At 41.0% G+C, this 20,897-nt stretch overlaps 3 protein-coding genes across 5 annotated transcripts in view; 1 reads left to right on the top strand and 2 right to left on the bottom strand.

Annotated features, from left to right (window-relative positions):
• Positions 1 to 847: 847 nt before the first annotated feature.
• TUG1 (taurine up-regulated 1) lies at positions 848 to 11,479 on the bottom strand (the record flags this gene model as incomplete). Its single annotated transcript, XM_081252120.1, has 5 exons — positions 848 to 6,978; positions 8,135 to 10,507; positions 10,728 to 10,876; positions 10,956 to 11,241; positions 11,458 to 11,479. 4 exons carry the CDS (start codon positions 11,477 to 11,479, stop codon positions 10,059 to 10,061), a joined length of 906 nt encoding a protein of 301 aa, XP_081108246.1. The 3' UTR covers positions 848 to 6,978; positions 8,135 to 10,058.
• Positions 10,415 to 20,897, top strand: part of MORC2 (MORC family CW-type zinc finger 2) — a 41,193-nt gene continuing 30,710 nt past the window's right edge. For all 3 annotated transcript variants that reach the window (XM_081251822.1, XM_081251820.1, XM_081251821.1), the window contains exon 1: positions 10,415 to 12,083. In XM_081251822.1, coding sequence (XP_081107948.1) covers positions 12,016 to 12,083 — 68 coding nt within the window. In that variant the 5' untranslated portion in view covers positions 10,415 to 12,015. The remainder of the gene's footprint in view (positions 12,084 to 20,897) is intronic.
• LOC308626588 (small ribosomal subunit protein eS27-like) lies at positions 12,097 to 20,876 on the bottom strand. Its single transcript, XM_081251823.1, has one exon. It carries the CDS (start codon positions 13,326 to 13,328, stop codon positions 13,083 to 13,085), a length of 246 nt encoding a protein of 81 aa, XP_081107949.1. The 5' UTR covers positions 13,329 to 20,876; the 3' UTR covers positions 12,097 to 13,082.

Here is a 20,897-nt window from a genome sequence, read left to right as displayed (position 1 = left end):
GTAGAGGTCTTAAAGAGATTAATGTTGGTTGAGAACTGGAATAATCTTTCATGAACACTGAAACTACAAAGTTCATAAGCCAAATATGCTCAGACATTAAAAATTAAGGAAAAATTACTGAGCTCTGAAAGATCCAAGAGTCTATCAGTTTGAGTAATGGATGAATATATTTATCTAAATATTCACAAATATAAAGGCAGGTCTTTAAAATTATTTAACAAAACAGGCTCAGTGTTGAGTAACTTGCCAAGGTCAAACAGTAAGCACTAAATTTAATTTTAAAAACTCTTTATTTTAAAATAAAGTTTAAAGTTTAAGATAAAGTTTACTGTGAGTAGTGTAAAATATTCAAATACAGAAATGTATAAAGTTGAAAGTCTCATGTAATCTACACTGTTCAAAGAAAGCCATTAATAGATTTTTCTATGCATTATGAACATAAACACATAAATTTTTAAATGAGTTCATAGTACACATTTTTCTAGCAATGGTTTGTTTCACTTAATAAATCATGGCCATTTTTCCATGCCCATACACAATAAATGTATTTTATTCATTTTAACAGACATGTAGATTTTCTTATATGGCTGAACCATGTATTATGTAACCAATTCTTTGCTGATAAATATTTAGGTTTTTTTGGTATATTTTTCTACCATGTAATTAATTTTTATGCTTCTGTAATAACCTAAACATTGTCAGCTCCTGTTCCATTTTATATTCTGGACTGGAAAATAATTTCAGTGTGGCCTTGACCTCTAGTTTAGTATTTGGATCTGTCAAGTTTTGCTATTGGTAGATAGTAATATTAGGACTCAATTTCAAGTAACAGAAACCCAACTCAAAGTAACTTAAGCAAAGAAGGGTATTTATTGGTTCACATAACTGAAAAGTCCAGGGGATATACTAGCTTCAGGCACGGTTGGATCCAGGGGCACAAACATTGTCATCAGGACTCAAGTCTCTCCAACATTTGGCTCTGCTTTCCTCTGTACTGGCTTCATTCTTTGACTGGCTCATTTGATATGGTGGGCCCTGTTGGTCTGAGCTTTTCATCCTACAGAGCTAAGCAACCTCAGTAGAGCTTCTGAGCTTCTCCTCCACAGTTCACTAAACTCTTAGGGTTGGGTATCACTGGACCAGCTTGAATCAAATGACCATTCCTGAACCAATCATCACTATGGTCAAGGAGATGGACTGTGCTGATTGATCAGGTCTGAATTACATGTCCACCCATGAAACCTAAGATTAGGTCAGATTGAACCACAGGGGCTGAAAAGGAGGAGAGGAGGTTCCAAGAAACATCAGGGAGTTGTTGCAAAGGGATGGCATTGATGCTGGTCAATCAAAAACAACTGATGTCAATGGTAAGACCAGATACTGAAAAAGTTTAATCTCTGCTCATAAAGTTGAATGGTAACAGCTGGCATTGTTCCTTCCTTGACAATAAATGTATTCTGGAAAAAATCATGAGGAGTATGTCTATCTTCTAAAAATCAAGAGGAGTAAGTTTGTCTTCTACTCAGGAGGCTTGTAATCCATTTGAATGGAATAATCATGTCCAAAAGCACACTATCGATGATACAATAGAGTTTCAATGTAAGTAAACTCAGTGGTTGTGAGTTTGAGAGCCCAACTGTCTTGCTGACATGAAGCAGGACAACCAGCCTCCCACTGGCAAATAGTTCTGTGACGCTCATGTCAGTGGTAAATTTTAAGCTCAGTGGAAAAGTTTTCTTATGTTCCTTTAAGTCTTTTGCCAGGTTGAACTGGTACACTTCTGTGAGTACTGGCAAATCAGATTCATCTCTGTATTACCGTAGAACAGAGGAATGGACAGTGACTTCAATCTGCTCTGCTCCTTCAGATCTGGTAGAAAGGGTCCCAAGTGCTGAAAATGAGCTAATATATATAGGCATAGAGGCTTACTCTGCAGTTAAAAAAAAAAAAAAAGCTGCTGGTCAAGGAGTATACAGCACGGTCCTTCCTGTTGTGAACACTAAGTCCTGGTGGGTGAGGTGCAGGCTGCTTCTGTTCAAAACCTCTTGGTGGAACTGGGTATAAGATAGACCGAGATCAGCTACAGTCTTCTCAAGGACAGCCAGTCTGATTGCAGCAATATTTCAAAAAAGCAGGAAAGGGCTGTGTCAGGTAAATAGGCAAGTAAGTAAGGTACTTTCAGCAGGGCCAGCCATATCAATAGCCAGGCTATGATCTAGAAGAACAGGCAGTTTAATATCAAAACTCTGTACATTAGTTTTAACCCTGAGTACTCCAGGGTTAATCCACAGCATTTATTCTGGATACAATTTTCTGATCTTAAAGGGCCAGTCAGGTACAGCAACTTTCATTTTCCTGCTCATCTGCCCAAGAACTTTCAGCTCAGGAGAAGGCTATCTCCTTAATCCAGACTTGAGGTTCTGTTTAGGAGTCTATGCTACATCTGGGAGTGATAGGGTTGGGAGAGCCAGGTTCATCAAGGTTGGCCCTACTTTCTTTGGTAATCAAGTCTCCATCTTCTGTAACTCAGCCCATCTCTGAGAATCATCTTAACAAGTCAAGGCCTCAGACTGGTTGAATGGTACTGCTGAAAGATGAGATCTGAGGCATGGAGATAGTAAGATACTAGGTTTGAATTTTATGCTTTTTCCACCATCAATTCTTATACACAGTGTACATCAGACTCTTGAACAGATGATCATCTTTACCTTTAGTTCCTCATTTTGACAGGATTAAAGGGAATGACTGCCAGTGTAGATCAATGTCTTTTTCAGTCAAGTACAGGAGAAAAAGAAAATCGAGCTGACATTTTGAAGGCAATAGAAAAACTAAGCTTGTAGATAATTTCTTCTTTACAAATAACAGTTGTATATACAAGCAGGCCAGTCATCAGATTTTATTTGTTGAGGGTGAGCAGTATAGAGTAACCAGACTTAGGCCTTGTTTGATGATTTGTAGACTGACTCATAATCACAATTAGTCTAGAGAATGAGACAAAAGATAGAAACATTTCCAACATTTAACCAGTGCATTCGTTAAAGTAGCTGAGGACAGTGGGCCCTTAAGTTGGCTCTGAAGAAATGAGACTTTTCTCATGGCACAAATCAAAGTCTACTTGTTCTACATGATCTGGTCTGGGAGGAGTTCATGAATCAAATCCCTCCTGAACAGGTAAGTTGTCTTAATACCTGAGAGTATTTCATGACAAGGAATGAAGTCAGCCACTCTGATTCAGTGTAAAACAATAGTACTGAGACAGATGAAATTCCATGAAAACATCCACAAGGACAGGGGACTGTGGTCTTTTGACATTAGGAAGAAGCAGCAGGAAGCTCTTGAGTCTACTGATAAAATCTTTAGCTGCAGGCTTTGTAGATTTCAAGTCAGTCTACATTTCCAGCAAAAAGGTAGATGATATGCAATTTGAGATGCCCACCAAGTAAGCTATCATGGCCTGGTCAAAAGGCCTACCTCCAAACATCATTAACATCAACAGCTGATGGTACCAGACATCAAAACACCCATCTTAAAATCTCACTTGGCTGGAAGAAAATTTTCAAAATGGTCACATTTTAAATCACACAGATGAGAAAGGATGTTCAGAGATTGTCTCTTGTGGATCAGGTATTAAGTGTAGTTAGAGCTGAGTATTCATAATTTTGGAGACTAGGCAGATGTGCCAGTGACTGAGGAGTTGTTTTAGCGATTTTTCAAAGGTTATTAGCTCATTTATCCTGGAAGCAGCAGTTAAACTGAATAAAAACCAAGTAGTGTAACTGCCACTGGTTGAGTGATAGTGACATAGTCTGAGAAGATGAATAATAACCAAGTACCCTTTTAGGTATTGTTGCCAGTCTTTGAATTCTACTTTCAGTTTATAGTTATCCCTTGCACATGAAGTAGAGTACCATGGCTGAGGATGGGCGGTCCAATGTACAGTTGCTCTAATATGGCCTCAATGAGACATCAATTTCAGCATCAGCTTCAATACCTGGCGATTCATGTATCCAAGGAGGATCAAGACTTCAAGGTCATGTATTTCAAGTACCACTAGAGCATCTGGTGTTTGTGAAAGAAGCTGGGTAAGGGGGTTTGTCAGTGTAGGGTATGTATGAATTGCTCTCTGGCTATATCAAATCCAGGAATCACTGGAAGTCCATCTGTAGGTAGAGGGCTATTATTCTAGGTCCATTTGATACCACTTTCGGCCCATATGACTACTCTGGGGGGCAAAGATATGCCCATCTTCTTGTACTTTTCTGAGTTTGCTCACAGTAAGTATTCCTAAGAACGTTCAGCATCAACTGAACATGGATGGTGTTGGGTAGAGGTACAGAACAGAATGCCATTCAGGTCGAACATACTGTTGTCTAGGGCAGTGGTTTTCAAACTGTGTTCTGAAGAATTCTAGTTGTTGTAAAGAAGTCTCCTTAGGTGTCACCATGGTGGTAAAGTAAGATGCTTGTGGCAGGTTTCAGGCCCCCCACTTCTGCTTCCTCCAGAGCAGCTTCACTTTCACTCTGGGCTTCCATAAAGTTTTCATTCAAAGGGCTTCATGGCCACAAAGCCTTTGGAAAACCAATGATCTAAGAATAAGTTGTTCACAAAATGCTGAAATACAAAAAATAGGTCACAGAAACCAGAAACTGTGTGAGCAAAGCCTGTGGTAAGCCAAGGTGTTTTCCTATTTATTCTTTCCCTAATGTGGGCCACATTTCAAAATGAAGTTAACATTCAAGTCTGCTACAAATTCAGATTGCCTGAAATTGGGCTTTTAAGTGACTATCAGAGAAAAAGCCTATTGGTTTTAAGGGACAATAGTGCTGGGGTTTTTGCAGTCAGCATACAGCTGCAAAATGCATTCATTTCTTTGTTAATATTATTTCAAAAATTCCCTGGCTGGATGACTTCTCTTCAAGTATTAGTAAGACCTCAGTGGGCCACAACTCAAATCCTAATATCTCCTTCTCACTCCTCCTCCCCCTTTTCTCTATTCTCCTCCTCCCTTCCCTTCCCAGACTCCTCACCCACCTGAGATGCAATTCCCTTAAACTAGATTTACAGCACAATTCTACGGACAGAAAAGTATATTGCTAAATGTCATGGAATTCATCTAATTTTGTGGCAGAATTAACTCCCCCACCCCCATCCCATGTATCCCCACAAATCTTTTAGAGGTTTGACAGAAAATAAAGTTAACTGTCAAGATGTGGGGCTCTCAGATGAGGAAGACATACTAATTCAAGTAGTTATTGACAAGGCAAAAAAAGGGGGGGGGGTTTCAAAGATGCTGTTTATTCCTGGGTCTCCAGGGTAATCTGTTGGCAATCAGGAAGCACTGGCTATACTGCTTTAGAGCAGTTTTCCCATTCCACTAAAAGGAATGCTGCAAAAATAACTTTCTGTGCTTGATTAAACTTAGGACACACTGGACCAAACAGCTAAATGAGGCTCTTTACAGCAAGCCTTCTGAGATCATTATGAATCAGGGAAGGGGACACATTTACAGTATTTTACCACCTTACTGGACTACAGAAGCTCTATGATATATATGTGTATATCAAATATATACATACACACACACATATATATGAACAGTACTGTTCTAAAAAAATCGATGGCTCATTCTATGTAAATATTAGTTTGGGGATAGAGGACCACAGGTAGATCTTGGTGTCCAGGAATATTAGTAAGAATTAACAACAACAAAAAAAGACATGATATGAACAGGGATCTTCAATCAACTAGGCCATCTTTGGGAAGACCATGAAGATGGATGAAAGATCTAAAAGCAGCTCTGTGTTTCATAATGGGTAATCTTGCTGTCAAATGAACATTTTCTTTGTTGACTGGACAGTCTACCACCATGGAGACAGTCTACTCCTAAATGTCAGAGATGCTGTAATGGAATTCTGATCTAGGTACAGCTATCACAAAATTACATGTATGACATCCTGACTGATTGAGGGCACCAGATCAGGAAGTTGGAAACTTTTCTGGGGTTCCCACTCTCCAATTATTTTAACACTGGGTAAAACAGAGGCTAAGTTAATTCCAAGGAGAGAACTGGACTAGGAGTCAGAAGGCCTGGCTTCTACCACTTTGTAGCTGTGTCACCTTGGATAACCTTTTAAATTCCCACTTCCTCGTTTGCAAAAAGGGATTATAATTTGTGTTATTTGATAATTGAGATTAATGCATGTAAAAGTGCTTTGAAACTGTAAAGTGCTATATAAACATAAGGGATTACCATATACGTTCTACCTGGATGTATCAAGAGGCCTTTTCTGGAATCTGATTGGAGCTTTGTGAGATGCTGTTAGGTAAAGGGATTCCTTGGTAGAATTTCTTACATTTGTGTGAAAAGTTCTGGTTCCTGAGTAATCCCAAAGAAGATGCTGTGAGTTCACTGTGCCTTTGTTTTAATCCCAATGGGTCAGAATATCTGCTTGCTCATTCAGTAGGTTACTACAGATTTGACATGGAAAAAGAATGGGGTCCAGATTAGATACTTCCTGAATTTCAATCATTTAAGATACTGGGGCATGGTCCAATGTGGTTCTCAAAAAGATGTTGCCATTCTTCAGACAGTGCTGATAACTAAAAATCCCCTGGTCCAAATTTATTATGTGTCTCTGAAGGCTTTAACTGAAGAAATGAAATGCACACTCATGGAACAAACAGCCTTTGTTGTGATAAAATAGCTTCAGCTATTTGGCTTGAGGAGTTTGACTTCACTACAAAGGGCTGTGTTGAATCTCGGTAGAACAGGACAGGAGTGGAGGTGAAGGCCACATCATGATGATTTGCTGGATGCCTCCTGGGTCACAGTGGTCCACTGGAATGATGTCTTCTTCAGTAGTAAGGTGGTAGAATCACCATGGGCAAAAATCCAAGTACCAGATCTGTAGGCTGATGGAATAGCACAAAGGTAGTCAGACGGTCCAGGTGAACACTCAGCAACCAGGAGGCACAGGACTGGAGGGGAGAGGGACAAAACATATAAGATAACAAATGCTTGGAATTACAAAGAAAGGACTCTAACACTGGGGTGGGGCTGCTGTCACCACATCAGCTGCTTGACGGACACTAATTCTTGACAAGCATGGCTTAGAAGCTGACAGATGATAAATGGGGGAAAAAAGCCTTATGATTAACCATCAGTGATGGTAAGAACAGAAAGAGTTCTCTGGTAAAGACTGTTTCCTGACTCTTGAGGACAAACTGTCTTAGGGAAGCAGCAGATAGGAACTGCCCCAAGTCTCATACTTTGGGGTAGTAATTTGATTGTATTCAGGTTGCTGGGCAGTGGTTGGTGGAGAAAGAAGTGGCTCCAAAGGTGGTATGAGAACTGGATTTAATTTTATATACCAACACCAAAGCAAAGCAAAGGAAATACTGTTGCTCTTCCTTTTCCAATGCCTTTCACAAATTGTCTTATGGTCTTGTACTTGTAAAAGCTATCCTTAATTACATTTTCGTAAGATTCCATCTTGAGTGCGAGAGAATAAGGTACGCAGGGAATAAGGCCCTGGCCCTTGCACCCCTCTGTAATACCCTATGCAGCAGAGCAGTTTCTCTTTATATTTGAGGGCTCCCTAAGTCTTTTTAAAGTTAGAATTAAAAAATAATAAAGCATGAAATAAAGGAAGAGACATGGCCCCAAACTAGTGACTTTTTCCCTAATCGGGAGTAATTAGGTTATCACACAGCAACTAAGCAAGCATTTATTGAGTGCTTATTGTGAGATCGCCTGTTCTCTAAATTCCTTCTTTCTACTAGTGCTTCATCATATATGGTAATATGTCTGGGCAAAGATTCCCAAGACAAAACCCTTGCTTTCACGGGGCTTGCTATCTGGAAAGAGCTAATGCCTGCAAAAAACGACTTTACAAGCTATTTGTATACAAAGATAGATAAAAGATATATAACAACACATTATAAAACTTAAAAAAGATAATTTCTGGCTGAAGTTAGGAAATTCATGAAGGAAAGAGCATCTGAGTTGGATATTGAATAAATGGCAGTTTTGATAGGTGAAGAAGCAGAGGAAGGCATTCCAGGGTAGAGAAGAGAGCGCAAATAAAAGTGCAGAGATTGTAAAGAATAAGGCATTTTGGAAAATGGCAAGTACCGTAGTTCACTGTGGGTGGAGCATCGCCAGAGTTTGCACTGAGAGTGTGGCGAAAATTCAGGTCTCCGAATTCCCAGTAATAGCGCTGGTGGCAGTGTTTGCTCAGTCATTGTCTCTTTTCTCAAAGCGAGGAAACAGTCCCCAAATTCAAAAATAAAAAAATCCAGCTCCCAAGTTCCTGTCACATCTTGATAATCTCTTCCAGGTCCCAGATCCAGTTCTTGAAAATCTGGAAATCTGGAGTCCACGCCATGACTACACTGAAGGACATCTGTTCCAGCGAGAGCAGAACGCTGTAGTGAAACACTTTCAACTTCCTATCCTGGACAGCTCATGTTTTGTCACAGAATTTCAAGCTTTGAGTTCCAGTTGTTTTTTTCCTCCTTTCTCCTGAGGAAAGCATCTTATCACCACAGTCTTAAGATTCTTTTGAGGTACATCCAGATTTAATTACAAAAGATCTAAAAGACCAACACATCTTTCTCCAAAACAGTCACTCCTCTGGAATTGAGATTCTTTGTCTCTGCCCTCTAGGTAAAGGGAATAGTCAATTGATTTTTCCCAGATGTTTGTATGAAATAGCAGAACCGGCTAACACCTAACAAACAAAACACTTAAGTGGGTTTGTGTTTGCTTGCTTAGAACTGTACCACTGGTAAGCACCACTCCACAAATTGAAAATGTTTGAAATCCAAGTGTTCAAACATTTCTATAGTGTTTGCTGGATAATGGCATGGAATTTGATAAAAGCAGCTGACAATTAACAAAGAAGCAAAAACTGGCATTTTGGCCATCTTAGTAACACACTTGCAAGCAAAGAGAATACAAAGCAGGCCGAGGGGGAAAAAGTTAAGGTTTGAAACACTTGCAATCTACTGATTTCGAGGTTCAGCAGACATTCTAACAAAACTTTTCAGAGAATGTTAACCTTCAATTAATAAAGACAAACCCCCAAACATCTTCAGGAATCCCATGCCTGGTTCAGTTTGTTCCAGTCAGCCAGCTTGCTAAAAATCCACCTGCACCATTAATTAGCTGGACTTGGCAGCACCATTTAAAAATAAGCCTGCTCACTACCAACCACACAAACTAAGAATATAAGATAGGAGCAAGTAACGGATGGCAGCCATGGTCATGGAAAATGTTCAATGAAACAGAAAGGTAGTCAGGCACCAGAAAATAAAAAGTTGTTGGGCCAAAGATTAAACAGGCTTCTTGATACTAGAGAACACATCCACTCCTACTTTTAGCTGCTTTATATTGGGTGCCACTGTACCATATGCGTCAGCCACCTTTCAGGCAACCCATGGTGAAAAGATTCAGAATAGAAGCCAAGCAGTGGAGTGTTGTTACCCCGAATACCCACTATGCATAGAACAGCTCACATATCCCAGGGATTCAACAGGGGCTTCAAATTGGTTGTGACGGGTCCCAAATGACATCTAGGCCTCAGTTTCCTCCTTGCGGCAAAGGAATTGTGGTTCTTAACTCTTCTGGGTCACAGCCCCCTCAGAAAACTTGCTGCCGATGGATCCTCATTCCCCTAAAATGCATATTCCCACTAACTTTTGCACACAATTTCAGGGAAATTGGGAATATCCAACTCCAATCCAAGGTTCCCAGGTTCAAAATCCAAGGACTGGGCAATTGCTAAGTTTTCTTACAACTCAAAAAAAAAAAAAAAAAAGCCAACCATTACGAACAATAATCATCCCTTACATTCACCGACGCTTTATAGTTTACAAAGCGCTTTCAATCCCACAAACGTTGACAGAGGAGGAAACTGAGGCGCAGACAAATTACCAAGTGACTTGCCTAAGGTCACTCGGCCAGCTGGTGGCTAGGCCCGGAAGCAAACCCAGCTCTTCCGACTCCGGAGCCTGTCTCTCCACCCCGGAGCTGCCGCCAGAGCTCCCGCCCCTCACTAAGGCGGCATAAGGAGAAAAAGGCAAAGTAGGAAGCCCACCACCAACCATCCCCCGGCCCCCTCCTGCCCGCCCAACTGGGTCCTTGCAGGCCCCGAAGGGTGGCGCCAGGCCTCCAGGCCGGCCCCGGCCACCCCAGCTTCCCCGGCCGCGCCAAATCCCGCCGCCTCCCCAGGAGCGGGGCGGAGCAGCTGCCCGCCGCCGCCGACCACCCGGACGACTCCTCGTCGAATCGCAAACGCATAGGCCGCCGCCCGAGTTCTGCGTACGAGAAGAAAGACGCGGCGCGAGCGCCAACGGCCACCGGGCGCGCGCCGCGGCGGCCGGGCCTGCGCCCCAAGAGCTGGATGCCAGAGCAGGAGAAAGAGCCGCCAACCGATCGCTCGATCGACCGCGCGCCCGCTCCTTCGCCCTACCAGACCGGGGAGGGGGGGAGGGCGCGCCAGGGCTTCTTCGAGTTAGGGGCCTGACTCCCCGGCGACGAGACAAGATGGCTCCTCCGGTCCGCGCCGCAGCTGCCGTCCCGGCTGCGTCGCTCGGCCCGCCCCCGGTACTGTTTCTTTAAATGGCGGAGAGGGTCAAGAAAGCAGGAAGAGAGGCGCGCGCACTCACGTGACAGGGGAGTGCCCGGCTAACAAAATCCGGTCACGTGGAGACACTCTACCCACCAATCAGGAGGCTTCGCATCAGGGCGGGGGCGGGAGGAGGGGCGGCTCTGTGATTGGCCGAGTTCGCCGCGGAGGCCTCGGGGGCTTGGGGCGTCGGGGAGTGCGCGAGGCGGCCGCGGTTGTGTGCACGGGTGGAGACAAAGCGGTGGCTGAGGTGGCAGGGGCGGCTGCGGCAGTGGCGGCGGAGCAGCCCTGAACGCCGAAGTTTGTGGTGCTGAGTCCGGTCACCGTCTCATCCAGCGCGGCGCCCGGGCGGCTGGTCTCGCGGCGGCGGCGGCAGCGGCGGAGGCGGAGGCGGCGGCAGCACATGGTTCCAAGAGCGCGCTGCGGTTGTTGGGTTCCAATTCCGTGGGGAGGGACAAAGGCAGCTGTGAGCGCCGGGCAACGTCCGCTCGGGTGGTGCGCGCGCCACTGCCCTCGAGCCGGGCGTTGAAGGCTGGGACTAACTCCTCTCCGCGAGGAGGAGACGACGGGACCGAGGCCCAGTCAGGGCCTGAGAGGCTGAGGCCGGTGTCTGAGGGAGGTGGGGGAGGGGCGCGGCCCACCTGAGTTAATTTGGGCGGGTCAATTCTGTGGCTACTTAGTGGGTCATTGTGAGGTAATTTGACCCACTACCCTGACGAAATTGGGGCACACAGCAAGCTAGGTTTAGTCCGGGCTTTGAAAACAGAAATCGGTCTTCAGCGCTTAGGAGATCTTTCAGTTGGGAGGTGGTGAAGCCGGAACTAACGCCATATGCACTTCATCAGCATCGTGGTCACCTGCCTGGGGCTAATTTAAGGATCCTGGGATCATTGATGGCGAAGACATGGGTGGTTGTCCAATTTTATGATTGAAGTTGCTAAATTTCCGGATTGGTAAGTTTCCGGATTGCTAAATTTCCTCACAGGAAATTTAGAGGAACAACAACAAAGGCTCGAAGAACATGAAGATGGAGCAGTAATTAAATCACCAACTCCAGTATCATCTACTCTAGGACCAACCGCATTCCACTCCGTGAACTGTTGCAAATTAACGCTGAAGCTCCTTAAGACTACACGTTTATGACGTAGTTCCTTCCAAAATATTACATCATAGTCATTGAGAAGATTTAAAAAAATGTAAATGAGAAATCGATTTTTGTTTTAGACATCTTTTTGAATATATCTTGGTTAGATACTAGATAACCTTGTTTAACTAAGGAGCAGATTTACCAAACCTTTACTGGAAGGAATCCTGAAAAATCTGTTCCATTGTAAGCTTATAGTTCCCAGTTAGTGGGTAAAGAACTGGAGACCTCACTGCACTCATGGCTTTCACAAATTACAGCAGTCTGAATCGAGCTCAGCTAACCTTTGACTATCTACACACAAATTCGTAAGTATCCTATAGGTGCCACTGAGGTCACTGATAACTCGTTGCTTGATATTAATATGGAAATCCTCCCAGAAAATTTTGCATTTTTATTTTTTGGGATGTGTCACTGGATGAGTCTTGAGCTCTGTATGGAAGAACTGAGATCAGTGAAATGTTTGTTGCTAATCCAGAAGAATATGATCTTCCTTTATTGGATCAAAATTTATTCAATCAAATGCAAGCTAGTTCCTTGAAGTCAGTATATTGAGTTGTTTCATTCAAGTGTTTGATAGGAATCCAACAAGTACTGTTCTTTGGATCGCCGAAAGTTGGACTTTTCTAGTATCAACTCTTTCTTCTCTTTGGTGACAACAGCCAAAACAGTTGGGTTATAACAAGTCTTTTCTTTCTAAGAAGGAAAAAAGAAAAAAGGAATGAAGACGTTTAAATGGCAACTTGTGAGAAGACAGTTTTTCCCCAGAAAACAGTTGGTTTTATTTTTCTGGGAAATTCATCCTCATCCAATATAGTTTTTATATGCTAAGCAGGAAGTGATAACTTGGTTAAACCCGTGATTTAAATAGCCTTTCCCCAAAATGTATGCAAATCATTGAACACATACTGTGTTCATAGTTCTTGAGTTTGTGAGGCGATTACCATCACTCCACATTGGTCTGGAATGTTTTAGGGTTAATCCTTACGCCCGCTCTTTTGGACGTGATGCAGTGGGGGTATAACTATTTAGTCCTTTAGTACATTCATTTGGCACTTTTGAGATGAAGGTAAGTATTTTCTCATTTTGGTACCTGGAGAGGTGGCGAGCAGCTAAATGAATGGCCCACAGTTCAGAAGAACCACCTTCAGGGTTGAGAACATAGACTTCAGTTATCTAGTAATAGTACGATAACTTAGCCTTTTATGGGAAAGAACCACATATTTGTGATAACGTCTGTAATTTTTTTTTAAATCCAAAATATGTTTATTGGGATGGTTTCCCATTCATCTTGATTCTGGGGGCTTTTAGTGCCGCTTCCGTCTGAAGGAGCATTCTTCCGTAAGCCTTGCTTTTCCTCCTGTAGGCTGGTGGAGGACAGTAGAGCAGCCAACACACAAAACTACTGTTTGTGCATGGCTAAAGATGGTGGTGATTTTATAGCATCCTGGGCATTTCACATCCATGAAATAGGAATTGGGGCTCTGCACCAGGTGCTTCTTGTGTTTCCTCTTTCCTGGAGAGGGATGAAGGAGAGCCTTTGTGAGAGGCATGATCTTGTGGGGAGGCCATCACTGTTGGAAAGGACGTCTGTAATTTGTTTGCTGTTTTTCCTATCAAGGAAATCAAAATTTTCTGAGTAGTGAAGTGAATGAGAACCTGGTTTTGTTTTGTTTAGGAAGATTCTTACTGAACTAGAGTGTTTAAGTAGGTATTGCAGAGTCACCTAGGTGAATTCTCAAGCTGTGGATAATGAATCTGAAATCCAGCTAGATAAGGTCTCTGATCAAAGGTTATACCCATCTAGCTCATAGTATAGCCAAGGGCAGTGGTATCCTTTAATATCCTTTTGTATATTTGAACTGCCACGTTAAGAATAAGCAGTCGAAGCCCACTTAGATGTTCACAGATGATTGTGTTTGTTAAATTCAGTTCTGAATTTTGGAATGAGGGGCCAAAACAGACGGATATTCTTGGAAGACCATAACGAGATTTCAGAAACTGGGTTCTTGTTCCAGCTTCCCCAAAGACTTTATTTGATAATAAAATGATAGTAACAACAGTTAATTGCTTCATGCCAGTCACTTTTAAACATGGTCTAAAGTAATCTTTATAGCAGCCCTACTGGAATAAGGGTTATTCCTATTTTGCATTTGAGGAGACTGAGGCTCAAAGAGATTAAGTTACATGCGAAAGGTTACACAGCTGCTAAGTGGCAGATGTAAGGCACCAAGATTGAAGGCAGTAAGATTTATCTGGCCACATGGTTAGTGCTTTAAACCATTAGGCAAGACCTCCTACTGTAGTCAGTTTTACCTCGTTTCCTTGTCTATACAGCAGAGGGTTTACTTACCACTTTAGAAGTCTTCAATTTTAGTATATCTCGATGAACCTTTTATTTGAGGATTCTGGGATATTTCTATTTCTTTTGCTATTTTATAGTTTATTAATAGGAGAACAGAGCAAAGGCAAAGAATTGAACCTCAGTTGAGTCACTTGTTTGAAATTGGAGAATTTTCTGGGAATTTGACTTACCATGTTGAATTGGAACCACTTGCTTGCATAAGCATTTCGAGGGTTGGATGTATCATTTTGGAAGCTCTTGAATTTATTACCTGGATCACACCTTAGAAGTTGTTTACTTCTGAATGTGTCCAGTCCTGCCAGAAGAAAATATGAACCCCCGAACACCTAGATAAGTTTTTGGTTTGTAGCCAACTTCAGGACCTTTCTTTATTGTGACTTGACTGGAAGTTCATTTCTAGAGGAAACATTTTTAATTTTCATAAAACGTGACTTGTTAATCGTAGTGGCAGTAGATACATCTCCTCTGGGTTAAATGGTGTTACCTTTGGAGAAGGGAGGATTTGCCTTCTACTTTATTCTAATTTAAAAAAAAACAAGACCATTTTAGGGTGTCTGGCATCTACAATATTGCCATATTGAATTGTGAAAAAAAGTGACCCTTTATCTCCCATTTAGCAGAGTCCAGGATAGAAATCAGTGTGGTGCAGTAAATAGAGCATAGGCTTGGGAGCCAGCCAAGCTTGTTTGACTGCTTCCTGGCTGTGCCCTTGGGTAGGTCAATTTATCTGAGCTTCAGTTTCTTCATCTACAAAATGGGGCTAATCTGACAATGTTTATGAGAATTATGTAAAATAATGTTTATAAGGTAATTAGTTCCCACATGGTTCACAGTAAATATTGAATAGATGGTGACAGTTATTTGTTTTATTTATAATATTCTCATATAAACCAAAAGTTGGTCAGTGTGGTAGCTACTTGCTGTTTGGTGGTAGTCATTAGGCAGATTAATTTTTAGTAAATTCTGGAGCATCTGTTGGAGATGATAAACCCCTGCCTTAAATTTTTTATTTTTTTGTGTGCTAGGTCTACAGTAACTGTTGATGGTTAGTCTCTTGATTATATCAGCATTAAGGTTTGAAACAGGCCTGGGAAATTCTAACATGAAGGTCTTAGGCTAATTTGTTTTAATATTGCATGTTGCTCATATGAAATGATTGAAGTTAGGATTTTTAAATAAAAGTAGTTTTATGCTGTTACTGCTCTTTGGTGGTGGATTTTGCGATGGCTACCTAAATGTTCACGAGTAGTCAAGGGCCAGATACCAGATGTAGCGATGGTAGTGATGTTCCTTTGGCATAAGGGGCATATCTTAAATCACTCTGTATGCAGTATTGCTAAGTGCTCTGATAGAGCAGGGTGCTTAAGTATAAGATGCCTGTTTTCTATGTCTCTTCCTGTCTGCACATTTAATAACTTATTATCTTGGCCATATGATATTTTTGGGTTGTTTTATTGGTATGTGAAGTGAATGTAAAGGAACCTTTCAACTCTAGAAACCATGTATCTTATTATTTATAATTCTGTTGAAATGTGGGTTCACACTCTGACTATATTAAAGCCATTAGAATGTAGAATGGTTGCCTTAGAATTTTTAGCTTTATTTTCTAGCAGTTAAGGCAATTAACTCTTGACAGCATATCCAAGAATTCAGCAGAACCTATCACTGTGTAATGGGGTTATGGATAATCTATGGCTTTAAATTCAGGCTGAATATAAATAGACCATTTTCCTTACATAATGAGTAGATTTACACTTGAATTTGTCACTGGAAATGCTGAGCTGCAAAGCTATTTTGATTGTAGCACAAATGGTATAAAAGCCACAATCAGTTGAAAGTGAAAGAGGTTGTTAAAAATCTTTGTCTTTTTCCAGATGGTTGATCTTTCTTGGATCACATGCAAAGAATCTTTAGGTCTGTGAAGAAAATAATTTCCTTTGATACTTATACAGATATCTCTATCTCAACTGCCAGCTAGCAATGAGTGCACCTCTTTGAATGTTATTTGAAAAAAAGGGGAGAGCTTACACAGTTGGTATGTTTTTGGTTCTTATGAATTTAAGAGATACTTAGAACTTTGGCTTTAGCATTTGTTAGTAGGATCAGTTATTCACTTGGAAGTTTGGAGAAGAATCCGAGTGTTGTCTCTGACCTTACCAACAGTTGTCACAAAAGGCTCCTTTTATGATGTGTCAGCACACATCACAAAAGCACCCCTTAGCTACATTTTAAAGTATCTGTTAACTTATTTGAAATATGTGTTGTGGAACAGCATTGATACTGTGCGGAACAACAAGACATTTGGAATGTTTTCTTTAGATTCTAAATGTACAAGACACTTTTCTAAACATTGTGTAGAAAGCAGTAAAAACTTAGCCAGAAGTGCTCTTTGTACTTGCCCTTTTGAGATCTTATTGAATTCTAAATGTCTTTAATTTTCATGTGAAACAATCAGAAGTATGTATTGGTGAGAAGCAGTTGCTGTTTCTGTGTTTGATTTCTTTGCCCTGATGGCAAAGGTATCAGAATTAGTTTTCCAGATTATTGATATTCATCATTGTCACTACCAAAGGCCAGATAATCCCAAAGATTTCTGCATACAAATTGTAGTCTCATTCTTACTAAGATTGTACTCTTATTTTTTTTTCAGGAGCTGTATTTCTGATATTTCTTGACTTCAAGTACAAATTCTTTTTGAAATGAGAAATATTGCAGTAGAATTTGTTACTTTACATTTTATAGCCTTCAAAATTAAAAAGAAAATTTAGGGCTTCCCTGGTGGCTCAGTGGTTGAGAGTCCGCCTGCCGATGCAGGGGACACGGGTTCATGCCCCGGTCTGGGAAGATCCCACATGCCGCGGAGTGGCTGGGCCCGTGAGCCATGGCCGCTGAGCCTGCACGTCCGGAGCCTGTGCTCTGCAATGGGAGAGGCCACAACAGGAGGCCCGCATACCGCAAAAAAAAAAAAAAAAAAAAAAGAAAATTTAGAGTGTAGAAAACTAATTCACTTTATAAGTTTCTTAGTCATTGCTTAGTCAGACAGGAAAATGATTGGTTGAAAGCTTGAGAACAAAGATTTGCTTTTGACTTGTATTACCATCATCAAATCACTTTAATTTTCCAGCTTATTTTTCCCTATTTAATTAGTTGAAGTAATAAACAGAATATTTTTTTTGTTTCTTCAATTGATAATTTGAAGAATTTAAGGTGATGATTTTGGAGACAAATTTTTTTTTAATGAGTTTGGTCTTTTATTTATTTATTTAAATTAATTAATTAATTAATTTTTGGCTGCGTTGGGTCTTCGTTGCTGCGCACAGGCTTTCTCTAGTTGTGACAAGCAGTGGTTACTCCTGGTTGTGGTGCGCGGGTTTCTCATTGCAGTGGCTTCTCTTGTTGTGGAGCACGGATTCTAGGCACGTGGGTTTCAGTAGTTGTGGCTTGTGGGCTCTAGAGTGCAGGCTCAGTAGTTGTGGCGCACGGGCTTATTTGCTCCGTGACGTGGGATCTTCCGGACCAGGGCTTGAACCTGTGTCCCCTGCATTGGCAGGTGGATTCTTTTTCTTTTTTTTTTAATATTTTAAAAATTATTTTAAATTTTATTTATTTATTTAAAATTTTTTTTTTTTGCGGTATGCGGGCCTCTCACTGTTGTGGCCTCTCTCGCTGAGGAGCACAGGCTCCGGACGCACAGGCCCAGCGGCCATGGCTCACGGGCCCAGCCGCTCCGCGGCATGCGGGATCTTCCCGGACCGGGGCACGAACCCGCGTCCCCTGCATCGGCAGGCAGACTCCCAACCACTGCGCCACCAGGCAAGCCCTATTTATTTATTTTTTAACATCTTTATTGGTGTATAATTGCTTTACAATGGTGTGTTAGTTTCTGCTGTATAACAAAGTGAATCAGCTATACATATACATATATCCCCATATCTCTTCCCTCTTGCGTCTCCCTCCCTCCTACCCTCCCTATCCCACCCCTCTAGGTGGTCACAAAGCACCGAGCTGATCTCCCTGTGCTATGCGGCTGCTTTCCACCAGCTATTGGATTTACATTTGGTAGTGTATATATGTCCATGCCAGTCTCTCAGTTTGTCCCAGCTTACCCTTCCCCCTCCCCGTGTTCTCAAGTCCATTCTCTAGTAGGTCTGTGTGTTTATTCCTGTCCTGCTCCTAGGTTCTTCATGACCTTTTTCTTTTTTTTAGATTCCGTATATATGTGTTAGCATACAGTATTTGTTTTTCTCTTTCTGACTGACTAAACACTGACTAAACTCTGTATGACAGACTTCAGGTCCATCCACCTCACTACAAATAACTCAGTTTCATTTCTTTTTATGGCTGAGTAATATTCCACTGTATATATGTGCCACATCTTCTTTATCCATTCATCTGTCCATGGACACTTAGGTTGCTTCCATGCCCTGGCTGTTGTAAATAGAGCTGCAGTGAACATTGTGGTACATGACTCTTTGAATTATGGTTTTCTCAGGGTATATGCCCAGTAATGGGATTGCTGGGTCGTCTGGTAGTTCTATTTTTAGTTTTTTAAGGAATCTCCATACTGTTCTCCATAGTGGCTGTATCAGTTTACATTCCCACCAACAGTGCAAGAGGGTTCCCTTTTCTCCACACCCTCTCCAGCATTTATTGTTTGTAGATTTTTGGTTGATGGCCATTCTCACTGGTGTGAGGTGATACCTCATGGTAATTTTGATTTGCATTTCTCTAATGATTAATGATGTTGAGCATCCTTTCATGTGTTTGTTGGCAATCTGTATATCTTCTTTGGAGAAATGTCTGTGTAGGTCTTCTGCCCATTTTTGGATTGGGTTGTTTTCTTGATATTGAGCTGCATGAGCTGCTTGTAAATTTTGGAGATTAATCCTTTGTCAGTTGCTTCATTTGCAAAAATTTTCTCCCATTCTGAGGGTTGTCTTTTTGTCTTGTTTATGGTTTCCTTTGCTGTGCAAAAGCTTTTGAGTTTCATTAGGTCCCATTTGTTTATTTTTGTTTTTAATTTCCATTTCTGTAGGAGGTGGGTCAAAAAGGATCTTGTTGTGATTTATGTCATAGAGTGTTCTGGCAGGTGGATTCTTAACCGCTGCGCCACCAGAGAAGCCCCTGGAGACACATTTTTAAAATAAATAAAGATATGGATGTTTCTTGCAGGTGTTTTTCCTTGCAAAATTGGGGTTTTTTTTTCATGTAAAATAATTAAGAATTGGATTTTAGAAGAATTTGAGCTCTGTTAGGGGACTTGGAGATAAAATTTCTACATTTTGTTAATACATCATGGTACTGCCTTTGGATCAGCAGCAGATATATTCACTGATCTCATGGGAAAAAGTTCTTCGTAAAATTCCATGAACTAGTAGTTTTAATTAAAAATTTGCATTTGTAAAAATTTGAAGATATACTTGAGGAAAAACCAGTGTTCCTGGACACTTGAAATTTGGGTATTTATTTTATAAACAAGCGTTTTACAATTTGTTTTGAACAATATAGTAAGTGCTCATAGATCCTAGACACTGCTTATTTAGTATTGGTATATTTCATTCTCAATTTTTAGAAATTTTCACTTTATCTATTGGCTGAAACTTTACATACAAAAAAATCAACTGGAATAGCATGGTTATTTTTGAAAAATTGATGATGGTAATATGTGGGTTAATGCTTTTATATTTTCTTTAATCAAAAGTCAGAGTTTCAGGACTCCCCTGGAGGTCCAGTGGTTAAGTCTCCACACTTCCACTGCAGGGGGCACAGGTTCCATCCGTGGTCAAGAAACTAGGGTCCCACATGCCACAAGGTGCGGCCAAAGAAAAAAAATGTCAGAGTTTCTAGGTGGTTCTAGGTAGACACATCTACTTTTATATCTAATGAGGACTATTATGGGAAACAGCACAAATTGAAGGTGTAAATGGATGAAGAAATGTAAGGAGACATCTTACACATAAACATCGTCTTTATTGAGTTCTGAATAACATGGTAATTGTGAATTTATCCCACTCACATTTTGAGCAGCCTCCTAGAGGAGGAGATGACCATTGGCTACCCTCCTTGAAAGGGCTAACTTGAACAAAGGCCCTAGGAGACCACACCAAGCCCTTATCCTCTTAGGATAAGGAGGAATTGTTTAAGAGGGTCTTGGATTCCTTTCTTTAATGTGGAGAAAGTTTTGTTTTTGGCCAAAATCAGGGAATGTCAAGAAATGGATTATTTTCTTTCTCCCCACTTTCAGATGGAGTATTTTTGCTTATAAATTGCACAAAACTGAATGGATTTTCACCAGTAAATCACACAAAGGTATTGGTAAAGCTGAATGCTAGCAATTTGTCCTTTGAGAATTCTTAATAGATCTGCAGAAACTGACAGCTGGTTAAGGCAATGAAAAATGAAATATACGCATTTTTCAGGGTAGAATACGAATAGTGAAAAACACTGTTTTAGCAGTAGTACACATAGGAATCTTTGAATGTTTTAGAGTGGGTTCCTCTACTCAAAATAGTAAGAATAAACATTTTTGAATAGATAGCAGGACTTGACAGGTTAACACTTGAGGACTACTAGTGAGCTGTGGAAAGACTTGAATTGTGGGGAAATTTAAACTTCAATAATGTAAATTGATGATGCAAATGACAATTTTAGGGGTTTTTTTTTTTCCCAAAAAACTTTTAAATATTTTATAACCTTGACTTTTTATTAGGAATCATAGTTTAATTCCATAATTCTTTTCCTGACTCTCAATATTTAT

This window comes from Mesoplodon bidens, assembly GCF_964165515.1.
Source record: "Mesoplodon bidens genome assembly, chromosome: 13".
NCBI lineage: Eukaryota > Metazoa > Chordata > Mammalia > Artiodactyla > Ziphiidae > Mesoplodon > Mesoplodon bidens.
This window is presented reverse-complemented; position numbering and strand designations above follow the sequence as displayed.